We start from the raw sequence: 23,725 nt of genomic DNA, 5'->3' as shown, positions 1-23,725 counted from the left end.
TAATATCAAAGGCTGTTGTGATACTAAACTCTATAATTAGTATAGGTATGGGTATATAGAATTTATGTGAAAGTAGGGAGGGGTGTGTGTATGGATGCTGGGTTTTTATTTGGAGGTGTTGAACTTGATGGATTTTGTCTTTTTTCAACTCGATTTAACTATGTAACTATAGAATTTCAGGTTTCCATAGTGTTTCTTCAAAATGTGGCTGTTTCCATTCAATATCATTGTCACCAGATTGAGCAACCGGTATTTAAGGAATTATAGTAGCAAAGGTCAATTCAGTTAAGAGACCAGTTGATCTCCAAATACCCCTAGACGGCAAACAGCAGAAGTTGGATACAGTTGGGTCAATATAATTAAAGGTAAAGTTTCTTGCAACCCAATGCATAATCTTACATTTACAACATTGTGTCAACATTTAATCTCATCTGTTACGCCACTTAGCCACCCAGACTGTCAGTTTGTCCAGGTCCCGCCAAAAGGATGACACATCTGTGATGGAATAAGTTGGGCTGCATAGTTGCATAGAAAACACAGATATACTGCTTACAATACCCTTCCCAATTCATTCATAAACAAACTGAATAAAAGTGGACCCAATATAGAATCCTGTAGGACAACATTAAGAACCCTACTCCGAGCAGATAATGGTCCAATAACAACCACCTTTTGCCTGTGACCCTTTAGCCAGTTTCCTATCCATGTACAAACTGTGTTTGTACATGGATAGCTTAAAAGGGTTGTTCACATTTAAGTTAACTTTTAGTATGATGTAGAGAATGCTCTCCTGAAACAATTTTACAATTAGTCTTCATTTTTTATTCATTTATTTTATTCATTTGCGGTTGTAATATTTAGCTTTTTTTGTGGGACCAGTTTGGAATTTTAGTATCTGGTTGCTATGGTCCAATTTAACCTAGCAACCAGGCAGTGGTGTGAAAGAGACAGCAATAATAAAAGAAGAGGGCCTAAATACTTATTACTTCAAACAAATAGTAGAAGAGTTTTGTTTACTATCTTGAAAAATAATTTACAAATAAATAGGCTTTTATTTGTTTTTCTGGGGCATATATAAAGTGTATATAAAGTGTGATCCACACCTGTATTTTGTCAGGATTGTCCACTAATACTCTAAACAATTGTGTAAAAGGCTTTTTCTGTATATAGAAAAATCACTACTTGGGAACTAGTACATTACCAACTGGAGCAGGACCTGGGGTTTTCTGGATAAGGGATATTTGCATAATTTGGATATTTGTACCTCAAATATACTAAAAAACCATTTAAACATTAATGAAACCCAACAGGATTGTTTTGACTCCAGTAAGGATCAATTATAACTTCGTTCGGATCAAGTACAAGCTACTGTTTTATTATTACAGAGATAAAAATATGTCATTTTGAAATATAAGAAATATTTGATTAAAATGGAAAATTGGCGAAGGCCTTCAGAACTTTCTGATGAAAAGGTTTCCCAAGATTAAGATTTAATTAAAGCAAGCATTTTATACTCCCAGAGTGCATTTTAATACAATACATTTATTGGATGTTAATATTGTGCTTGTTTTAAATTTACAATTAACAGACTGACATTGGCCTGCTTTTTTTTTTTTATAAAGGAGCTGATAGAAATATAAGGAACTCAACCTCATTCAGACCTGGCATCCAGTAAAGCAGGGGTCCCCAACCTTTTTTTTTTTTTACATATGAGCCACATTCAATTGTAAAAAAAAAAAAGTAGTAGAGTGATACATGCAAAAAAATGTTCCTGGAGGGCCAAGTAGGGGCATTGATTGGCTATTTGATAGCCCCTACAATGAAACATCAATTTGACATCCCCTGATTTTAAAGGAGACATATATAACTGAAAACCCCCCTAATTGTGTAGGCATTTATGAGTAATATATGGTGTTGCTTTTACATGGTGCTAAAAATTAATATTACCTTTAAAAATAGCCCCTTTATTTGGAGCTTCTTATAGATGTTCACTGGTCCCTGTCCATTTCAAATGAGGGGTGGGCGGGTCCTAACTATCCCTGCCAGAAGCAGAGTAGGAGGGGGACAGCCAATCACAGCCCTGCAGTCACACAAGCCCAGACATGCGTCAGTTCCCTATCAGGTCCTCCTAGCTGCTGATTGGTTCCTGTCCTACAGTGCAGCCAGCTCCCCTGCACAGCCTGGGAATTCAGGGAGCAGGAAGCGGAAGTGAAGGGAGAGATTATTAGGGTTTTTGCAGAAATAAATCAGTCTGAAACACTACTTTTTTTAAGCACAATTCTTCTATATCTAAATGAGTATAATGCACTGGTACATAATATCTCCTTTATGTTTTCCCTCATTTTACATACATTGTTTTTTTCTGGTTCTATATATATGCAGAATACATTTCCTTGATTTTAAATTTTTTTCTGGGTTTTACACCATTTTATTCTGGTCCCCTGAAAAACGTAAAATGGGGGTTCTGCTCTGTATGGACTAGCAGCCTACGGAGGCTCTGTTTGGCCGTACAGCTGGTTTTTATGTAACCACAAACTTGCCTCCATGTCAGGAATTAAAAAATAAGCACCTGCTTTGAAGCCACTGGGAGCAACATCCAAGGGGTGGGTGAGCAACATGTTGCCCATGGATACTTAAAGCATACCAAATACAAATATTGGGTCAGATTAAATTCCAGGAGCACAATTTTTTTCATGGTTTATATAATAAAAACGTAAAAGAAGTCTATAGGAAAATTGGGAATTCAACTCTGAGGTAAGGTTTTTTCACCAAATCAAATCTTGCCTTATATGGGGAATTTCATTCTAGGCATTGCATGCCTAGAACACTGCCCTGCAGCATTCTTCCATGATGGTCTCCGCTAACATTCTCCCATCTGGCTGCAGCTATAGGGGGAACACCACAGGACGCTTGGTTATACATTCCCTAAAGTCTTTCACCTGGTCCTAGGGAAAAAAAGAATACAGTGATCTATATAAATCCACTGAATGTAAAATTAGAAAGATACAAACCAATTCTATAAAAAGTGGGTGCATTCAGTGTCCATGTCCAAAACAAATTGGCTTTTGGCATTTCAATGTGACTATTAAATGTGACATTCTAATGCTTTCAATGCACCTGCGAATTACTAGTGTTTGTGTGTGGGGTCTCTATAGTAACATACAGTAGAATAAAAGTCTTGATGTATTTACATATTGTGCACCCTTATGTTTTCTGCAGATGTAGAGTATTTGCATTTATAGCTAATGTATGTTTAGTATAAGAGCCAGGAGTTATTTGTATACTTGGTAATGCACTTAAAGACTGTAAAACTAAGTCAAGGGGATCCATCAGTTCATAGGAAATTCTGCTGTCATTTTGTCTCTCAAGTATAGACAGATAACCTGCAGCCTTTACAGCACACTTGAACACTAACACTTTGGTGCATTGTAGTATTTTATTCAAGTGTTAAGGCAGAGCCGAGTGTCTAAGTACTCACTTTAGTATTAATCACATCCCTGGGTTTCACTTTGTAACCTGACTCTTCCTGATGCGTCACCATGTCCCCGGGCCTTTGTCACCAACAGGCATTTTAAGAGTGGTGTTTTGCAATATTCGAAACCGCTGACGTGAACAGTTGAATGTTTGAACGTTCTTGACCTTTGCTTACAAATGTGCCTTCACTGCACTTTTCTTAAAGTTTAAAGGGCTTTAGCTGCTTGCTTCAGTTTTAAATGTTAATTCATTTTGTGGTGTGCCTGATAAGATAAGACTTTAATATGCTATTTTGTCTTGGAAATGACAGTATTGTGATGTTTTTTTTTCCTCTTGTTCCCAACGTAAAACTGAAACTTGCAACTAGCACAACTTAATTCCTAGTGACAGTGGAATGTTGTGTGTGTGTGTGTCCGCATTCTATCCCATTTATTTATTAAACTTAGAACAACAACAACTGATGATCACAGCATAGCGTTTCTTCCATTTTTAAGAAGCCTATTATGAAAATAAAAGGACATTTTTTCTAAATAGGCACCTTAGGTCCCTGCACTAGTATGGCATCTTTAGTGGGTCAGCCCACAGGTGCCTATATAGAAAAAAATGCTTTAAAACATTTTTTCGTCACAACTGCAGCGATCAGAACATACACAGACTGTCCTTGCCATTCGCTATGGGGAGGGTGTGGGCTCTAGCCCAATAGCACGGACATAAAGACAGTCCCCCTTCTATTTCATTCCAAAGTGACTTTTTGGCCCCGACCGGGAACTTTCTCAAGCCCTGAGAAAGGTCCCCAGCTGGAACTGAACCGTTACTTTGGTTGCACATGATCTCAATGTTGCTGGTCTTTTTAGATATAATTTTATCTAACCATGCACCTCGGTTGAGGCTGGAGGTGGTCTGCTGTCAATTGGAAATAAATACTATTTCAATAAATATTGGTAAAACAAGTCATCCTCTAGACATTTGAGGGGCCTGAAAAATAATTTGCTGTGGGGCCCAGTAATATCTAGTTATGCCACTGAAAAGGAGTCAGTTTGCAGCCATTATTCTTTCTGTATCTGGCCCATATTTGAAGGTGATATCTAAAGACATTTGGCAAAGAGCTCTTTAGCCATGTAATAAAATGCTTTATCTTCTTAAGTAACCTCTGCATATAAACCTCACATGTGGATTTTTGTTTCTTTTAGACTGACTGATTTCTGAAAATGTCCTTCCTATTTAGTTGGATCTACAGTGGTTTTAGTGGCGTCCTTCAGTTTTTAGGTAAGGTTAAATATGCTATGTAATTGCACCTACTACTTATACCGGGTGACATAATTAAATGTGCTTAGATTACATGGTCTGGTATTTAGCACACATATACAGGGCAAATGTGGTTCCTATTAAAATTGGATTCACTCCCAACTTTTAACCAATTCTGGAAAGCGACATTATTATTATTATTTCCATATTGTCCCTAGGCATGCTGGGATTTAAGTTTATGGGGAAAAACAGCAGTCTCACAGATCACATGATTATAACTAGTTCTATAATTCAATTATACTCTAACCCCCATATGTAATAAAGGACACTAGGTTTGCCCAGGAGCAGTAACCAATAAGATGTTCACTTTTAAACAGTTAATTATTTCTCGTTGCTATGGGTTACTGGTCCTGGGCAAATTTAGTGCCTTTTATTACATAATCCCTAAAGTTTGTTTTTCCTTTTTTTCAAAATTGTTTATTATTATCTTTTATAGGGAGATAAAAACCATCATTTGAATGCACATAAATGTACTTTCTCTAACTAGCTTATTTGTGCATTAGTGATGTGCGGGCCGGCCCGATACCCGCAGGTTGGTCAGGTTTGGGCTGACCTCGCGCCCCAATTTGTGGGTGTCGGGTCGAGCTCTTCCTCCTGCTCTCCCCGCCCACCACCTTACACTGCTGGCTTCCGGCTTCCAGTTTTATAGCACGCGTCTACTTGCCCCGCCCCTTTTCTGACATCATCAGCGGCACAGTCTAAAAGGAACCCGGAAGTCGGGCTTGGGTGGAGGGAGGCCGGGTCCAGCTTTTACCTGACCCGCACTTCACTATGGTGTATGCCTTTAACAACACTGGCTAATCAGTCAGCTTTGAAATGCTGTTCATTAGAATCAAGCAGGGCTACTATCTCAAAATAGGTGATAGCATATTTGCTGTGGATGATTTTAATTAATTATTTATTTTTTTATAATTTTTGCTTTGATAAGCATAATAAAAATATTCAAAATGCACAAGTGTTGCTTTTCTTTAAGGGGTTGTTCATCTTTGAGTTTACATCAATGATGTAGAGAGTGTTATTCTGAGACAATTTGCAATTGGTTATTTATTATTTGTGGTTTTTGAGTTATTTAGCAGCTCTCCAGTTAACAATTTCAGCGATCTGGCTGCTAGAGTCCAAATTACCCTAGTAACCCATGCATTGATTTGAATAAGAGACTGGAATATGAATAGGAGACTGAATAGAAAGAGGAGTTTTAAAAAGCAGCAATAACAATACATTTTTAGCCTTGCAGGGCCTTTGTTTTATAGATGTCGTCAGAGACCCCCATTTGAAAGCTGGGAAGAGTCATAAGAAGACAAATAAAAAAAACTATAAAAAAATTAATAAATTGAAGACCAATTGAAAAGTTGCTTAGAATTGGCCATTCTATGACGCATCCCCCTGGCACCAGATTAAGGAGACATGCTAGCTATGGTATATAAATTCTTGACCACAATACACAGTGCTCTGGCACTAGAACAAGAGGCTAGCTGAATCAAACAAATATGCGAATAAAAGGGAGGCAATCCCATAACTATGCTTTTAGCCCCTTCACTGATACAAACGCCTGCAATGGGCAACACTGGTAAGTTCTGATAAGCAGAAATAATAGGAAACTGATTATCAGACACAATACAGCTACGAAAACTGTTATTAACGTTACTTATTAATATTAATTGTTATTAAATGTTACAGTCAGAATAAATAATTACATTTTGTTATTTTGCCCTTTCAAGGATTATACAAGAAAACCGGAAAGTTGGTATTTCTAGGTTTGGATAATGCTGGAAAGACAACACTGCTCCAGATGCTTAAAGATGGACGGATGGGACAGTATGTTCCAACTCTACATCCCAGTCAGTATACAGGTTTTTTTTCTTCTTTTTTGTTTTTTTGTAATGGCTTGTGTATTAGGTCCTACATGACTAATCGATGTATGTTATTTTTCAGTTACATGTACTACTTTGCTGGATTGCAGAAGTGGGTGGTTTCTCTTTCCCTTCTAATATCTAAAGGTGGCCATACATGGAGAGATCCGCTCGTTTGGCGCCAAACGAGCGGATCTCCCTCCGATATGCCCTTGAGGTGGGCAATATCGGGCTGATCCGATCGTGGGCCCGATCGGATCCTAACGATGCCTAACAGGCGGTCGGATTGCGGGACCACATCAACGAACAGATGCGGCCGTGATCCGACGGGATATTTAGTCCCTTCCGATCGAGATCTGGCCGACTTTCGGCCAGATCTCGATCGGGGAAGCCCATCGGGGGGCCCCATGCATGGGCCAATAAGCTGCCGACTCGGTCTGTCGGCAGCTTTTATCGGCCCGTGTATGGCCACCTGAAGATAGTATCTCATGAGCTTTATAGTTGCATGTTGACATATTATATGAACATTAATATTACATGCATGACATATTGGTCCGCCAGATTCAAATAGATTAGAAAACGTTGTTTCATGGTTTATCACACCAAAAGTAAGTTGAAATCAATGGAAATTTAGAAGATATGTTTGTCTCAGGTGCACTTGTCCCAGACTGTACAGCATAAGGAGCAGATAACAACACAATGTTAGCAATTGTAGGGGTCCTGGCTTTGATGCCAAGCCGGGCACTATCTGCAAAGGGTTTGTATGTTCTACGCAGGCTTGCATGAGTTTCCTTTGGGTTCAACTGTTACCTCCCACACACCAAAAACATACACGAAGATTAATTGTCTGATAGGTACTTTCGATTACAATCTCCACCATAGCAGGGACTGATCTAATTGATGTATAATCTCTGTAAAACTCTGCATATCATGTCGGTGCTTAAAGGAATAGTAACAAAAATGAAAGTCTTTTAAAGTAATGAAATATTATGTACTGCACTGGTAAAACTGACATGTTTGCTTCAGAAACTCTATATACGTTTATATATATAAGCTCCTGTGTAGCCATGGGGTAGCCATTAAAAGCTGAAAAATGAGAAAAGGCAGAGGTTACACAGCAGATAAATAAGATCTGTAATATACAATGGGATTCTTCAGAACTTATCTGTTATCTACTGTATCCTGTGCTTGAATGGCTGCCCCCATGGCTACATAGAAGCTTGTTTATATAAACGGTTTGCTTTATATGAAGCAAACACACCAATTTTACCAGTGCAGGGCAACACTACATTATATTTTCATTACTATAAGCCACTTTTGTCTTACTGTTACTGTTCCTTTAACGCTAGCATGGTGCATGGTGATTAAGAATGGGAGCATGAAGCAGGTAGACTTGTGGCGTTAGATGGTTACTCAGGTGAGTGTTCCCAAAAGTTATGAGGGTCAAAAAGATTGGGACTGCAATAAGCATAGGGAAAGTGGATAACAATTCAGAAAGAACAGCTAGGAATTTCTAAATATTTATATTTATTGTTGTTACACACTGCTATAGAGACAGGAAAACAACTACAAGTAATACGCTAGTATTATTTACAATATCCCTGAATCTTTTCAGTTCTTACCAAAATGAAGCTCCTCGTTGATATATGCCAATCACATGACATTTGTCTTTGCTTTAAATTATAGCATCTGAGGAGCTTACCATTGCTGGAATGACATTTACAACATTTGATCTTGGTGGACATACACAAGGTAAGAGAATAGAGGAGTCATTTAAAAGGGGCCAGGTGTAAAGGGCACAAAAAACACTTGCACCTAGCCCCTCAACTGCTGCTATGTGCTTTCTGCCCCCTATCCATAAGCAAGTACAGGGCTCCCTAGCACTTGTATGAACTGCTGGCAAATGCGAACAGTGCCGCATAAAAAGAGGCCCAACTTTTAGCATTCGTAGAGCATAATGAGTTGCCCCTATGGACAACATATGCAGATTCCATTGGGATACTTTGCACCCTGCCCCTTTAATAATTTAACATAAAACCCCTATAATAAACGCATGCTAAATGCTGCATACAAATAGATGACATTCTAGGAACGCTATTAACTATAGAAAATATACATTTAACAAACTATTATCTTCCCATACAAAAACGGAGAGCATACATATTTAACATTTTAGGCTCTATTTTGACAAAAAAAAGGGTTCATTTATAAACATTGATATTCTCGCACACTATACTTATAGGATTTTTTGATAACTATGTTTATTCACAATTTCTACCACAATTCTACCCCCTCCCATCTCTCCTCTAGTCTATACAAAGTGGGTTGATTTCTACAGTCAGTCAGGTCACTGTTGCACTCTCTGTCCTACAGAACTAAACCTTCAGGTTGACACATGAATTGCAGCGGTTATAGTTACATAAGCTTTCTGTGGGAGTACAAATAAATTACCATGGGTGGATATTTGCTTTGCCTCCTAAATCAACTTTTCTGCCTCCTGACAAATACCCTTCCAAGATTAACTTTGTAAACTTGTCACCTTATATGGTGTATAATATATTTTCAAAACTTTATTTTAAATAATGTCAGGTAATTCTAATACACACTAGACACTATTGTTACTAGATACTTAATCTGTTATCTGGAAACCTATCATCCAGAATGTTCTGAAATCCTGAAATGCCATTGCCCTTGGTGTCTTGTTTAAAGGAGAAGGAATGTTTAAACCACTGGGTGCTAAATATTAGGCAACCTCCATATTCTCCACGGATTTACAGAGATTATACCTCATTCACATCAGTCCCTGTTTCATTTTTATGAATCTGTGTAAAATCAAGTAAAAGCAGATGTGACATGTATAACGTTCCTGTACAGTCCCTACATGTATATTCTTGAGGAACGAGGCATTGTTTCTTACAGATTTATATTACATGTAATTACAAAATTGTGTTCATTTCTGCAGCTCGTAGAGTGTGGAAAAACTACCTTCCTGCCATTAATGGCATTGTTTTTCTTATTGACTGTGCGGATAATGAACGGTTATCAGAATCAAAAAGAGAGCTTGACGTAAGTACATTTTTCCCCAATCTATATCTATTCCCGTATTACCATAGGTCTCTCTCTCTCTCTCTCTCTCTCTCTCTTTAGTTGCATCTGGGGGGCATAAGGCAGAGGAGCTTCTTGTATGAGAACTTCTGCCACAAAATATAGTTCTAAACATACATATACATGTATGGGTCTTGGGTTTTATTTTAGGTAATAAATGCTTTGTTTGATTATGCACATTAAAAAAGTAATTATGACAATGATTTATCTTTATTTTGTCATTCATTTATTTGTATAAGATCTGTGTTGAGGATACCATTTGAGACTATATAACCAACTAGATGGAATTTGTGGGATGTAGTTACATTTACAGAAGTCAGGGTACTGTCAGTTATCACAGAGCCCCATATTATTAAGTTAGAAGAGCTCTCCCTCCTAGTAGAAGGCCCGGTTTCAGTCTTGGGCGACCCTAGTTCGCAGGGTCGTAGAGCCCGCTGCTTTCCCCCCTCACCACAAATCATTGCCATATAGCCACCCCAATTATTAGGCCACTGGTCACCTGGATCACTGGGAAGTAAAATGGGGCTCAAATGTAAAAAAAAGCACCACACACGGACACTCTCCACAAATTCTGCCCCCTTTCCAACCCAGAAATCTCACCATCAAGACTTGATCTATTTTTTACTTTCACTAAAATTTTCTGGATGACCCAATGCTTAATGCGTATATGATGTTAGTCTTGCAATCTAGCAATCAGCTCTGATAGGAAAAATTTGCATTAGTATTAGTGTGCAACAAGACTCAACTATAGTTATATAATGTTCAGACAAGCTTATCCCCTGAAGGAAAATGTCACTTTTAGCAGCAAACTGTTTACATTTCATAAGAGGAGTTTATTTATCTAGTGTTTGGTTACAGCAATTTCACTTCAGATGTTTCTTTACACTGCTGGGAGTGTTAACTTTATGTAAAGGTGACACCAATCATTTTGATACTATATTAATGTGAGAAAGATATATATTTATATAAATTGTGTGTAAATTCTCATATTTCAACATAAATTCACCTGCATATTTTACATAACTGGTAGGCTATACACAACCTGAAAGGTTTATTCTACATTTTATCCTCTCCTCGCACATTGTTAGTATTGTAGAATCCATCTGCACATCATGGGTCCTACTAGCAGCATTCATAACAGTATTTTATTAGAAGACAAGCAATCACCAGTGTAAAGGAGCTTCGTGTCTATTATCATTTTTGTTCATTTGTTGTCAATTACAATGACATTCAACCATTACTGTTCTAAACGTATTCCCTTAGGAGAGAAAAGCATTGAAAAAACTACAACTCTATAGAGCAGATGCTTATTTTAAGACTATAAGTACTACAAGTTTTGTAAAGCAGCAAAGTAAAAAACAGTAAATAGACAAATTGTCAAACCGACCCTAGCTCGTGGGTTGGATGGGTGGGAAAAGAGCCGACCGATATCGGTTAGAAGACTTGAATATTGGTCGGCTCGTCGATCGGGCTGGACAGAAAATTTTGATCGGTTGCCTTTGAAGGCACCCAAACATCGACCATTGTTAGTGCTGAATCGTCAGATACAGGTAGAATTCTATTGTTTCTTCCCGTATATCTACCTGAATATCTGACGATTGAGCTCTACACATGTGTATTGAAACGAAGATCTTTCTTGGAAAGATCTTTTCCAAGAAAGATCGTAATTGTTAAGTCTATGGCCACCTTAATGTGCTGCTTAATATCCTGATTATATATTGGCACCTACTGTGAGATTAATAATAGCAGTATGCGGTTAATCTTGATATTTTCTTTTCCGTATTTTAACTATTTAACATGTTCTGCAGCAGTCCAGTTTGTTAATGTCTTTTTTATTAGAACACAGTAAATAATAAAATACACTTATTAAGTTTCAAGAGTCCAGTGATAGTGTCGAGGACAGGGGCACAGCCAACAGAAGCATCTTATTTGCAGAAAGGAATTACTGTATTAGTAAGGAAATAGGATTTTCCCTCATGTTAGTTTAAAGTAAGGGCTAGTCTCACTACACTTTTGGAACTTGCATGATCTTTTTTGCCCCATCCAGTTTAATAAATATAGTTTTTCTTGCATAAAAGAGCAGTATTTTTACTAGAATATGTGATGTTGTATTTGCTGTGGTTAGTACTTTCTGCTCTCCATTTTACAATTTAAAATATTATCTGGTTGGGTAGTGTACCATTGTGGCAGCCACAAAATAGTAGTGTTGGCTGTTTAGGGTTAATAAAGCACATTTTGCAACATGGAGCACCATGACCCTCTTATAACATGGCTATTATAAACCTTTTAAATCCCATTTTGTATCCCATTTACTACTTAATTCCTTCACTGTATTATTACCACTACTTCTGTTGGGAGGCGGCACTATGCATCCAGCACTCATTCAGTAAAGGAACTGACAGCTTACCCATTTGATATAAAATACACTGACAAAACTAATACAGCACACACTCTGATTTTCATGAAAGATTGTGTTAATTAGTTTAAAACCAGCGAAAAAAGTGATTGGTTGCTGACCACTGCTTTGGAATACTTACATTTTAGGCATTGATGGCAGACGAAACTATAGCCAATGTTCCAATCCTGCTACTCGGCAACAAGATTGACAGACCTGAAGCTATTAGTGAAGAGAGGCTACTGCATCTGTTTGGAATCTATGGACAGACAACAGGCAAGGTAAGGTATTTACTGCTTGAAGCGAACATCCTGCTACAGATCATTTATACATTGCGCTAGTCTGATTGGGATTGTAATGTTATGGGATTGCTGCATGTATTGTGGTTTACAGAAACAAAACCTGAATGTCTGTATACCTGGTGGTTTAACAGGAAGGATGAGTAGGCAGGTGCCTATATTCATAAAGGTGTGAAAAAAACAGCAATTACAATACACATCAACATCTTAACACTATGCAATATACTGTATGACACAAATCCAGGCTGGCTCCTGTCATAGGGCAAGGTGAGGTCAATTAAAATGTCAAGAATTCTAGGAAAGATAGTTTTCAAAGGTTTACATTTGGGGCGATACTCATGCACTTGCATGAAACAGGATAGTTTCCTTAACATTAGCCTTTAGTATGTGTAGGGGAGCTAGGTATACTTGTCTTTCCTCTGTGTTGTTGTTAGAATTGCCAGGTCTAATTTTCAAAACCAGCCACAAACTAGCCAAGAGGTACTTCAAAAGTAGCCCAAAATAGCACAATATGTGCAGTGAAAAATAAAAGTCTAACAAAATAAATGAATATATGTGAAAAAAAACTCCTTTTTCAGATTTTCACTGTTTCACATATTTTTCCATGAAGCAAAATGGGACAGATTCGCCCGTCACCAGAGGCGAGGGGGGCCCAGGAGCTATAGGGGTCCCCTAAGGCCCTAATTCATATACAATTTCAACAAATATTGGTAAAACAAGTCAACCTCCAGACATTTTGGTGGCCAGAAGATTTTTGCCCCAAATTGTCTGAAATTGTTGAAAGTCACCAGAAAATGTGAGAATGCTTAAGAGTGAGAGGAGACTGGGTACAGACCCCAACCCCAACGCAGGCATGGAACATTAGGTCAAGAAGAAACTTTGGCTGTTTATCAAAGAACAAACCAGCCAAAGGCCCAAAAAGTAGCCCAAATCTATACCTTGGCTAATTTGTACTTTCAAAACCCACCTGGCCTTTAAATTAGTAGCCCAATTTGGCTGGAAAACACCAACCTGGCAACCCTGGTTGTTGCATGTAAGGAGGGGAAGGAGTCCCCACCCCCGTGAGCTGACAGGAAACAGGAAGTGCTGCTGTGAGGGAGAAGCAGCAGAGTGAAAGCAAGGTGCTGCAAGCTCCCACATATTACTGTGTGTGTGAAAAGTCAGAAGGGAACCCCAGTGGCAGAAAAGCACACTCTATTTAATGTGCGGAAGGAAAGGGGGTCCTTGTCAGGGCAATGAAAAGCAAAGCATGCTCTTCTAAGGGCACAAAAAGCCAAAGAGAGTCCTCAGGGACCCCCCAACAGTTCAGAGATAACCCCATCTGAAATATCATGTAAAGTTGCTCCTGGCTGGCAGGCTGGCAGCATCATGGATATTTAAAGTTACAGTGTCCTGCAATTAAACCTTCAACTGATTGCAGATGAGAAAAGTTTCCTGGGAGGGTGTTACAGCCCAGTCTGTCCTGACTCTGGGTGTACCTGCTCTACCATGAAGCAGAGACACAGGACTCCTGTAGCGCCACAAGAAAGAAACCAGTGTTAGATTTCCTGCAGTAGCAGAATATGGCTACATATGTCATAGAATAAAGACCAATTGCAGATTGTCTCAAAACATCACTGTCTACTTCAGGTGAATTTAAGGTGACCAGTGTCCCTTTGATAGTACAGCTAGGGTAGATTGTGATCAGGTCCCATCTACAGATTCGTTTTTTATAGGAAGCCTGGAGTGCATTGTTTCTAATTACTGGGCAGAGGGCAGAGTGCAAAAGGTTGTGGTAATCTATAAGCCCTTTAAAAAAAAAAAAAAAAAAAAAAAAAAATAGAGGCCTCGAATATCCCCGTCCAGAAGGCCTGCATGGGCAAAGGTCTTCAGACAACCCTTCACCTGGCAGCCAGAAATATTCTTGTTCCCTCAGGGCAACAGTGGTGAAGGAGATCAAGGGCTGCTCATCCCTTCCAGATAAGGAGTGCATAATAAAGTGCTGTGAAATCAGAGCCCCAATCAAGTTTTCTTTGTCCAGCCAGAAAGCAGTGAAAAAAAAAAATTAAAAAAAACACTGTGCTGTTTTGAATAAAAAAAGTAGTGTGCAAAATGTTCAGCTGAAAAGCACCATGAGCCACAGTGCCGACTGCTACTCTGGGGGAATCAGGGCTGGATTTACATAGTGGGAGCCCCTAGGTCCACTGCCGTTAATCTCCCCTGTCCCCTCCCTTTTATTTGTGCAAATTTTCATCATCCGGACCAATGGGGATTGGCGCATGGATAGTTTAAAAAATGATTTTATCTCCAGCGCATCCCCTGTGATTTTGAACCAATGTGGGTGTGGTTGGGCAGCATGCCGCCCCCATAAAATCCTGCCGCCCTAGGCCCGGTCATATTCCACAGCACTGTATATATTAAATGTATAGATTACATACAAAAAAAAACAACCGCTAACCAATACAAGAGATATGGAAAATGGAGAGTACAATTGACCATAGCAAAGAAGGTTGAGAAACTTGTTTTGCTCTTGAATGGTGTAGAACATGGTGTCTGATTAGTCTACACAAAGCAGTCTGCTCTCACAACTACATATTTTACAATGAGGAGAGCACTTGTAGTGACCAGAGCTCCACCAGAATTCATGTTTTTTTTTAAAGTATTATTATTATTAATAATAACACGTAGTGCCTGAGGCCTCCAAAACTCCAACACAGACCAAACAAATAGTGACTATGACATCTCACAGTTGCCTCTCTGGCATTTACCAGGTTCTACAGATTGCAGTCCAGGCCTGCGTACCATGTATCATTGCTTCAAAATTATATAGCATCATCATAAGCCAACATATACATTCATATAGTAATAAGTAGCATACTGAGCTCTTCAGTTGAGGCATATGCATCTACACAAGTATATTTATATTACTGAACACTACTGGCACAGTACCAATGCAGTCTACATATTAAATGCTAAGATTTAGACACACTGGGGCTCATTTATAAACACTGGGCAAATTTGCACCTGGGCAGTAACCCATAGCAACCAGAGGCCTGCTTACATTGCTCAACCTGCAGCTGGCTGAAAAAAGCCACTCACTGATTGGTTGCTATGGGTTACTGCCAAGTGTTTATAAATGAGCCCCAATGTATGTAAAAAAACAACAATATTACACCCTTTGTGTGAATTCCTTTTAGCAGTGCACTGCCATCAGGGATTCTTTACCTGAGGGTTCAGGACCCAACACTGGATGGGTTTCCAAGATCCCTTTAACAAATTGATGTTTCCTCCCAAAACAGATATGTGTAATTAAAGTGAGGCTTGTAATACTAAAACAATTCTTGGACTTTGAGTCTAATTTAAGTCCCATGAGAAAAAGTGTAATGGTTTAACCTTTAAATTTACTTTTAGTATTTTGTAGAAAGTGCTATTTGTAAACAATTTGCAATTGGTCATCATTTTTTTCTTTTGATTTAACTATTTAGCTTTACATTCAGTTGGCAGATCTCCAGTTTGGAATTCCAGCAGATATATGGTTGCTAATGTCCAAATGACCCTAGCAACTAGATTTAAATGCAAAACTGGAATATGAATAGGAGTGGGTCTAAATAGAAAGATAACTAATAAAAAGTAATTATACAGTGACATTGTAGCTTCAAAGAGCAATGTTTTTGGGCTTCCAAGGTCAGTGGCCCTATTTTGAAAAATGGAAAAAGTCAGAATAGGAAAGCAAATAATTAAAAAACAAAAATATTAAGACCAACTGAAAAGTTGCTAAGAACTAGCATTCTATGGCATACTAAAATTAAGGTAAACCAACCATTTAAAAAACACAGTACATAAAATAATACAGCTGATTTATCCACAAAATAACTTTTTAATAAAGGGAGAAAAACTAACTTCTTCATTGATTATAACATTTTAATGGTTCATTTACTATTTACGGGTGCACACGCTAGCGGCCTTATTAATTAGACTGAGTTTGTGGCGAAAAAAAGTTGAAAAAACATGAATGATTTTTCTGGGGTTTTTTCCTCAAGCAGTACCTTATATAAGAAAAAAAAATGAGATAATATTCTTAGTGCAATTTTTGGTGGAAAAAACCTCACACATAAGTGAGAATCGCATTGTTCTATTCACTTTCAATGAGGCTAAAAACTTAAATGTTTTAATAAACTGTTCATTGATTGCCTTGTTTCAGGGGAAAGTGCCACAGAAGCAGCTGACAAACAGACCTCTGGAAGTCTTCATGTGCAGTATTCTGAAGAGACAAGGCTATGGGGAAGGGTTCCGATGGTTATCGCAGTACATTCATTGATGACACGTTGTATATTAAATTCCATCATTTATTTAATTGTTCTGGATCTATAACTCAAACTTGATTGACTTTTATTAAGGAAAGCAGTGCTGCAGGGTGATACAATACAGCTATTTCATGTAAAAGACAGCAAACTATTGGTACCCGTTATATGTAAAAATTTCTAGGTATCACTAGTGAAAATACTATCAGTGCACTCAACATCAAATTTGAAAAAAAAACAACACTTTTTGGCAAACACCCCTGTCAAAAATGTCACATATTAACTTAGGAACCTTGGGTTAGCAGATCATTTATTTTGGAAAACAGGTCATCCTCTCCTGTCTAACAGTACATTTCTAGTACTACTATAAATTATTTATATACAAACACAAGCACTACACTGCAGGCCAAGTTGGTCACATTTTTAACATTATTCACACTTGCATCTATACTTGTACTTCAGTCTATCCACAAACACTAGATCCTTCTCTATCCATAAAGAAGGTATAGGGAGCACAGAGGCAAGGAAGCCCTTAAGACTTGCCCAGCATCTGACTGGGGGGCCCAAAGCCCATTGGGCCTGCAGCCTCAGGGGCCACTACACCACTACACTGGGCCCCCTAGCCACAAAGTCATTTGCCGCCAACCACTCCCCCCCCACCCCGCTTACATTTTTCGGGTGTGTCAGGGAGGGAGGTAACGAGAGGGAGTGGGTCTGGGCTGGCGGGGCCCAAAAGAGCCAGCCCAGTACGACCCTGCACTTGCCTCCAGGAGCTGCTGCTTCCAGGGTTAAGTTTGTGTGCCGCTCTTAAACATACAACTCAATTGCATTAATGGAGCTTACCACGAGCATGCATCGGCGTGTTCAAAAGGACGCAATTCACACCAAAACATGAATGCAACTTGCATGTAATTTAACATGGAAACAAAGTGAAAAATTGCACACAAGTTGTGGCATCTGCCATCTAGTGGGTTTCTGCTACTATGCTAGAATTATTAACCAGTAACACACACCTATACTGATTTCACAACCATTTAGGTTCCAGTCAATTGATTTCACATGAGAAGATATTATAAGAATAGTACATTTTCTTTGCTTGGGACAAATAATACTAGGAACATTAGGGTATTGCAAATTCAAAGAACCAAAAATACTATCCACTACGTGTAAAGACTTTCTCTTTTTATTGTGTTAATGGTCCCCTAAACCTTTAAAAACAAAACAAAATCAGACTGATCAGAAGCAGTAGAAAAGGACAGTACAAATTCACTCACCCTAAAAGGCAGGGTTTCTCTTGGTTGGGGTGTAACTTAACATGGTTGGGGCAGATCAAGGGCAACATCCATATTTTTTATTCTGAAATGTTTACAGGTACATACGAGACTGGAAATTATGTTCATAATTGTAGTCCCCAGTGGTGAAAATCATAGTTCTTTAATGATTTTCAGCAACATCAGGGGCCTGCTAATAATTCTTCCTGCAAAACTCACTGCGCCAGTGATGCGAATAATGGATATAAACAGTCAAACAGCTTTTTGTTTTCTGGTTCTCATTCATATTAAACATTAATTACATATTTAACACACAGCAATTTTATCAGTTGCTATAGTTTCATAATTAACAGATAATATACATAGATTTTTATACAATTATAAACATTCATGAATCCCATAAATGGGAAATATGTTCACAAAAAGTGAGAAACGTATATTTTATTAAAAATATACGGCATGTATAAAATGATTTTATTTAAAATATTGTAAGCAATAAACGGCCGTATCTATTTCAGTTGTTGAGTTTGTCAATAGTACTTTGCAAATTTTGTGGAGAAAATGACGAGATTGAACATAAAAATGTATTTCTTTTAATAGTTATTCAATTAAAAAAAAATATATAGTAGTAATATTTACTATAGAGTATAGATACGGGGGGAAACATTAATGCATATGTTAATATAATAACTTTCGTCAGCCAATCACAGCGGGCACATCACGAAGTTTAAGCCTCATTTTAACTTAATAGATTGTTTTCATGCTAGTCCAACAGCATGGGGAAATTAAAAGAAACAGGGTGGGAGAATTAAGGAGTAGTGGCCCTTTAATTAAGAATTTTGGAGAGATGTTCCCCTAGACCAAAAGACTTCTCTTCTTTTTCAGTGTCTATTTTATTGCTTATCATTATTATAGTAATGTTCTCCTCTGAGGCTTACTGTGGGGAAGAAAACAACTTAAATAAATAAATAATATGACAAGTCAGCCTGAAAAGATTTAAAAAAAACTTTGCATAAAAGTAGTGGCAGTGAGGTATGTGAACATATACATATACATTTGTTCATTTATTTACATATAAGCAGGAGATTTTGTCCATAAACCATTATTTGCAGAACGGAATACTAACATAGGACTGTCAAAATTCAAACTTTAAATAACACACTTTTGGAAACAGATTATTACTGTAAGCCTGCCACCACGTCAAGGTAGACTACTTTTTGCACAAATATTTCTGCATTTAAGAGTCATTTGGTTTAATCCCTGGGTCAAAACTAATAAAAGATGAAGATTTGTCTCCTGCTGAAAATCTGCACTACCGGCTGGCTGCAAATTTCTTGAATATTCCTTCAACAACATTAGTGGACAGGGGACCCTTATTAAATTAGCATTGGGGGCCAGGGGTATAACAAAAAAAGCCAAGAATTCTTACTTTTCCTTCTCGGTGTAAGTCTGTTTCCTTCTCCTCAGCCATAGCTTCTTCTTTTTCTTAACCTGCTTCTGACATCATGTTCCAGAGTTGACCGACTTCTGACCTTCTGAATGCGGCAGGCAGGACCGGAACTAGGGGTAGGCAGAGTAGGCGCCCGCCTAGGGCGCAATCATGATGGGGGCGCACTTTTATGGGGCTTTGTTTTCTTTTTTTAACCATGGTTTGCTTGGCCTTCATTGTTTTCAATTTTATAAACTGCCTATTCCAACCCCCTCTTGCCCGTGATTTTACTGCGGGCACTCCCCACCTCCTTCTTGGCAGCTGTTTGCACAGGTACATATTTGTGGGCAATTTGATGGATTTTTGGCTCCTGCTTGCAGAAGTACATATTTGGAGGCAATATTGTGGATGTTCTGGCTGCTGCTGGCATAATTACAGGCCGAGGGTAACACTATGATGGATGCTTTGTCTTATGCTAGCACAGGTAAAAATTGGGGCAATCTGAGAGATTGACTGCGGTTGGCACAGGTACAAATGGGGGCAACATAATGGCTACTGGCACAGGGGACAATATGAATGCTAAGGTGGGAAATGGTAATGTAGGACCGGGTGGGGGGCACTGATTGAAGCCCTTACCTAGGGTGCCAAAATACCTTGGCCTGGCGGCAGGCTTCATACCTGTGTGTAGTGATGTCATACGTATGCACGGAAAGCAACCAACCAGATTAGATGCTGGCCACCAGTGAATAAAAACATGCAAAAAATTCAGGGTGTGTAAACCAATTTTCAACAGCTCAAATTGTATATCCCCAACCAATGATTTTATGCTCACTGCAATTTGGCTGTGAATAAATGGGTTAAGTAGCCTACTAGTTGTGTGGTGTTGCTATGTTTCTATTCCCATTACCTGAACAGTAGATGCCTAGTTAGGCCTGTATATTATTTTTTCCAATATAATTACTGTATGTCAAATGGTCACAAAATCCCTCAGTGACTTCTAATATCTTTATCATTTACACTAGAGGGTACATTATCTCTCATAATACGAGTTAAACTTAGCGTTACCTGTATTACTTAGCCTGCAGTCTTTTGTCTTTATATAGTCACAGAACCTCTCAGTGATTTATAATATCCTTACATTTGACAAAAGGGGGTACATTTTCCCTCCGAATACATGAATGGTAATATGGAGTTCCCTGTATAAATCAGTATGCAGCCTTGTACCTTTATATGGTTATAGAACCCCTCAGTGACTTTATCACTTATCACTTACAGTAGGGGGGTACATTATCTCTTACAATACATGTATAACTCAACCTGCAGCTTTGTACCCTCATATGGTTATAGAACGCCTATACAGTAGTGGGTATAATATCCCTAAAAATACATGAGTGATACAGCTGCGTAACAAGATAGTGTTTTATTGGGGCTCAGCGTGCAGCACACAAAGTAAAGGACCCCCTGATAGCTGACGTGCATGTGGGCGTAAGTGCACATGCTCCCTGTGAAAAGTTTTCCCTGTTAAAGAAACAGTAACACCAAGAAATTAAAGTGTGTTAATGGAATAACAATATAACGTAGTGCTGCCCTGCATTGGTAAACCTGGTGTATTTGCTTCAGAAATGCTACTATAGTTTATATAAATAAGCTGCTGTATAGCCAAGGGGACAGCCATTCAAGCACAGGATACACATTAGATAACAGTAAGTTCTGAAAAACCCCAGTGTATACTACAGAGCGTATCTGGTATCTGCTGTGTATCCTGTGCCTTTTCTCTTTTTTCAGCTTTTGAATGGCTGCCCCATTTTTTTGTTACTATTACTTTAAAGGGTGGTTCATATTTAAGTCAGCTATTAGTATGTTATAGAATGGGCAATTCTAAGCAACTTTTCAATTGGTCTACATAATTATTATTTTTTTTTTATAGTTTTTTAATTATTGTGGAGGAGGTATTGGCATAGAGTAGTTTGTGGCTGGGGGGCCCAATCGGACACTGTGCGAGTATATGCATTTGCGCAATGTTTTTGCCGCGACCACCCCACAAAGGGAGGTTGCAGGATTAACAAGCCTCCAAATTGTGGATCTGGGCTGACGGGGCCCACAAGAGCCAGGGGCCCATCGGGCCCAGTCCGACCCTGGATGTCACTGACCCCATCTAAAAACAACGGCTCTGTAAGGTTACACATTTATTGTTATTGCTAATTTTATTACTCATCATTTTATTCAGGCCTCTCTTATTCATATTCCATTCTCTTATTCAAATAAATACATGGTTGCAAGGGTAATTTGAACCATAGCAACTGGATTGTGGGAATTGCAAACTGAAGAGCTGCTGAACAAAAAGCAAAATAACTCAAAAACAACAAATAATGAAAAACTAAACCCAATTGCAAATTAAAGGAAAACTATGCCCCCCAAACAATGTAGGTCTCTATTAAAAGATACTGAGTAAAACAGCTCATATGTAAAACCCTGCTTCATGTAAATGAACCATTATCATAATTATATACTTTTCTAGTAGTATGTGCCATTGGGTAAATATAAATAGAAAATTGCCATTTTGAAAAATAAGGGCCGCCCCCTGAGATCGTACGATTCACTGTGCACACATACAAACCACATGTAAGGTCACATGAGCCAATTAACAGACAGAGTTTTGCCTTTTGCTTCCTCACTTCTTCCTGTTACAGTTAGAGTCACGAAATGGTGGTTCAAGGCAAGAGATGTAAAAGGGCAATATTTATGTAACTATATATTCCAGTTTGGTAAGATTCTTTAATATGTCATTCAATTTGATATAAACTATCTGTTGCTTAAGTATTCATTTCGGGCTATAGTTTTCCTTTAAGTCAAAGGTGAACAACTCTTTTAAAACTTAAAAAAATATCGGTGGCTGGGGTCCCCCCCTTGAAAGTTTGGTGGTCTCAGCCCAGAAAATGTTGTTGTTTGGGGCCCAGTGATTTGTGATTGGCGGCCCTGGTCCTACTTAACACAATTAATGGAGCTCTAAAAACTGTATTGTACCCATGGACTCGGTCCAGGAATGAAAAATGCACCAACTTATGTTTACTTTTCCTTATGCCTGATGGGTAAAGGAGTAAATTGTATATGCAAGTCTGAGCAGCACAATGCATTAGCACCCCCCTTCCCATGTCCCTGGGTACTGTCACCTACCTGTCGTCTTCCTTCCCCATAAATCGGATCAAATGTGCGAGGCTGGGATACGGTGGAACTAACTGGTCTCAGCTGGGTGTCGCTCCCCCAGCCTCATTCATCAGTCAGTAACACAGTGATTTGAGGAGCCAAAAACCCGTGTTTAATGTCAAGCCAAAAAAAGTTACAACGTTTCGGGGGCGTACCCCTTCATCAAATATGCCCTGGTCACAGCTTCTGCATGTGCATCCAATGGGATATGATTCAATTACTGTGACTAACCCCTGAAAGTATGTTTTTTTTTCATTTTTAAAAGGGTTGTTCATCTTTGAATTAACTTTTAGTATGATGTAGAGAGTGATAACCAGACAATTTGCAATTGGTTTTCAGTTTTTATTATTTGTGTTTTTTTTTAGTTGTTTAGCTTTTTATTCATTAGCTCTCCAGTTAGCAGCAGTCTGGTTGCTAGGATCCAAATTACCCTAGCATTGTTATGAATATGAGACTGGAATGTGAATAGGAGAGGGACTGAATAGAAAGATGAGAAATAAAAAGTAGCAATAACTATAAATTTGTAGCCTTACAGCACATTTGTTTATAGATGGGGTCAGTGACCTCCCTTTCAATGTTCGAAAGAGTCAGAAGAAGAAGACAAATAATTAAAAAAATATAAACAATAAATAATGAATACCAATTGAAAAGTTGCTTAGAATTAGCCATTCTATAGCATACTAAAAGAACGTAAGGCAGGCATGTCCAAAGTCCCGCCCTGGGGGCCAATTGCAGCCTGCCGGCCCGCAGACTCCGTCCGCATAATAATGCGGCACGCCAGCACAGTACAATCAGGAATTGCGTAGCCATTGCAGTAATATTTGGGCACATTAGTGAGATGATCTGCCACTTGGTCTATACTGCTGCCTGTGTGCTGAAGGTGTTAGCAATAGACACGTACTGGCACGTAATGACGCGCCGCTCTCACATACGTCTTTAAGGCTGAAGGTGCAATAGACGCACTGACGTGCCAGTACAATAAACTATAGAATTATGCGAGAGCAGCGCGTCACTACGCCAGTATATGTCTATTGCTAACACCTTCAGCACACAGGCTGATCATCAGTGGCAGATCATCTCACTAATATGCCCAAATATTATTGCTATGGCCAT

General features: G+C 38.6%; 1 protein-coding gene across 2 annotated transcripts in view; it reads left to right on the top strand.

Moving 5' to 3' along the window:
• sar1b.L (secretion associated, Ras related GTPase 1B L homeolog) overlaps positions 1–18,491 on the top strand; it is a 39,981-nt gene extending 21,490 nt beyond the window's left edge. Inside the window, 6 exon segments of one of the 2 annotated variants that reach the window (NM_001087455.1) lie at positions 4,665–4,740; positions 6,498–6,617; positions 8,316–8,381; positions 9,592–9,695; positions 12,279–12,410; positions 16,609–18,491. In NM_001087455.1, coding sequence (NP_001080924.1) covers positions 4,683–4,740; positions 6,498–6,617; positions 8,316–8,381; positions 9,592–9,695; positions 12,279–12,410; positions 16,609–16,725 — 597 coding nt within the window. In that variant the 5' untranslated portion in view covers positions 4,665–4,682 and the 3' untranslated portion in view covers positions 16,726–18,491. 2 annotated transcript variants of the gene reach the window in all.
• Positions 18,492–23,725: the final 5,234 nt, after the last annotated feature.

Source organism: Xenopus laevis, chromosome 3L (genome assembly GCF_017654675.1).
Source record: "Xenopus laevis strain J_2021 chromosome 3L, Xenopus_laevis_v10.1, whole genome shotgun sequence".
Taxonomy (NCBI): domain Eukaryota; kingdom Metazoa; phylum Chordata; class Amphibia; order Anura; family Pipidae; genus Xenopus; species Xenopus laevis.
This window is presented reverse-complemented; position numbering and strand designations above follow the sequence as displayed.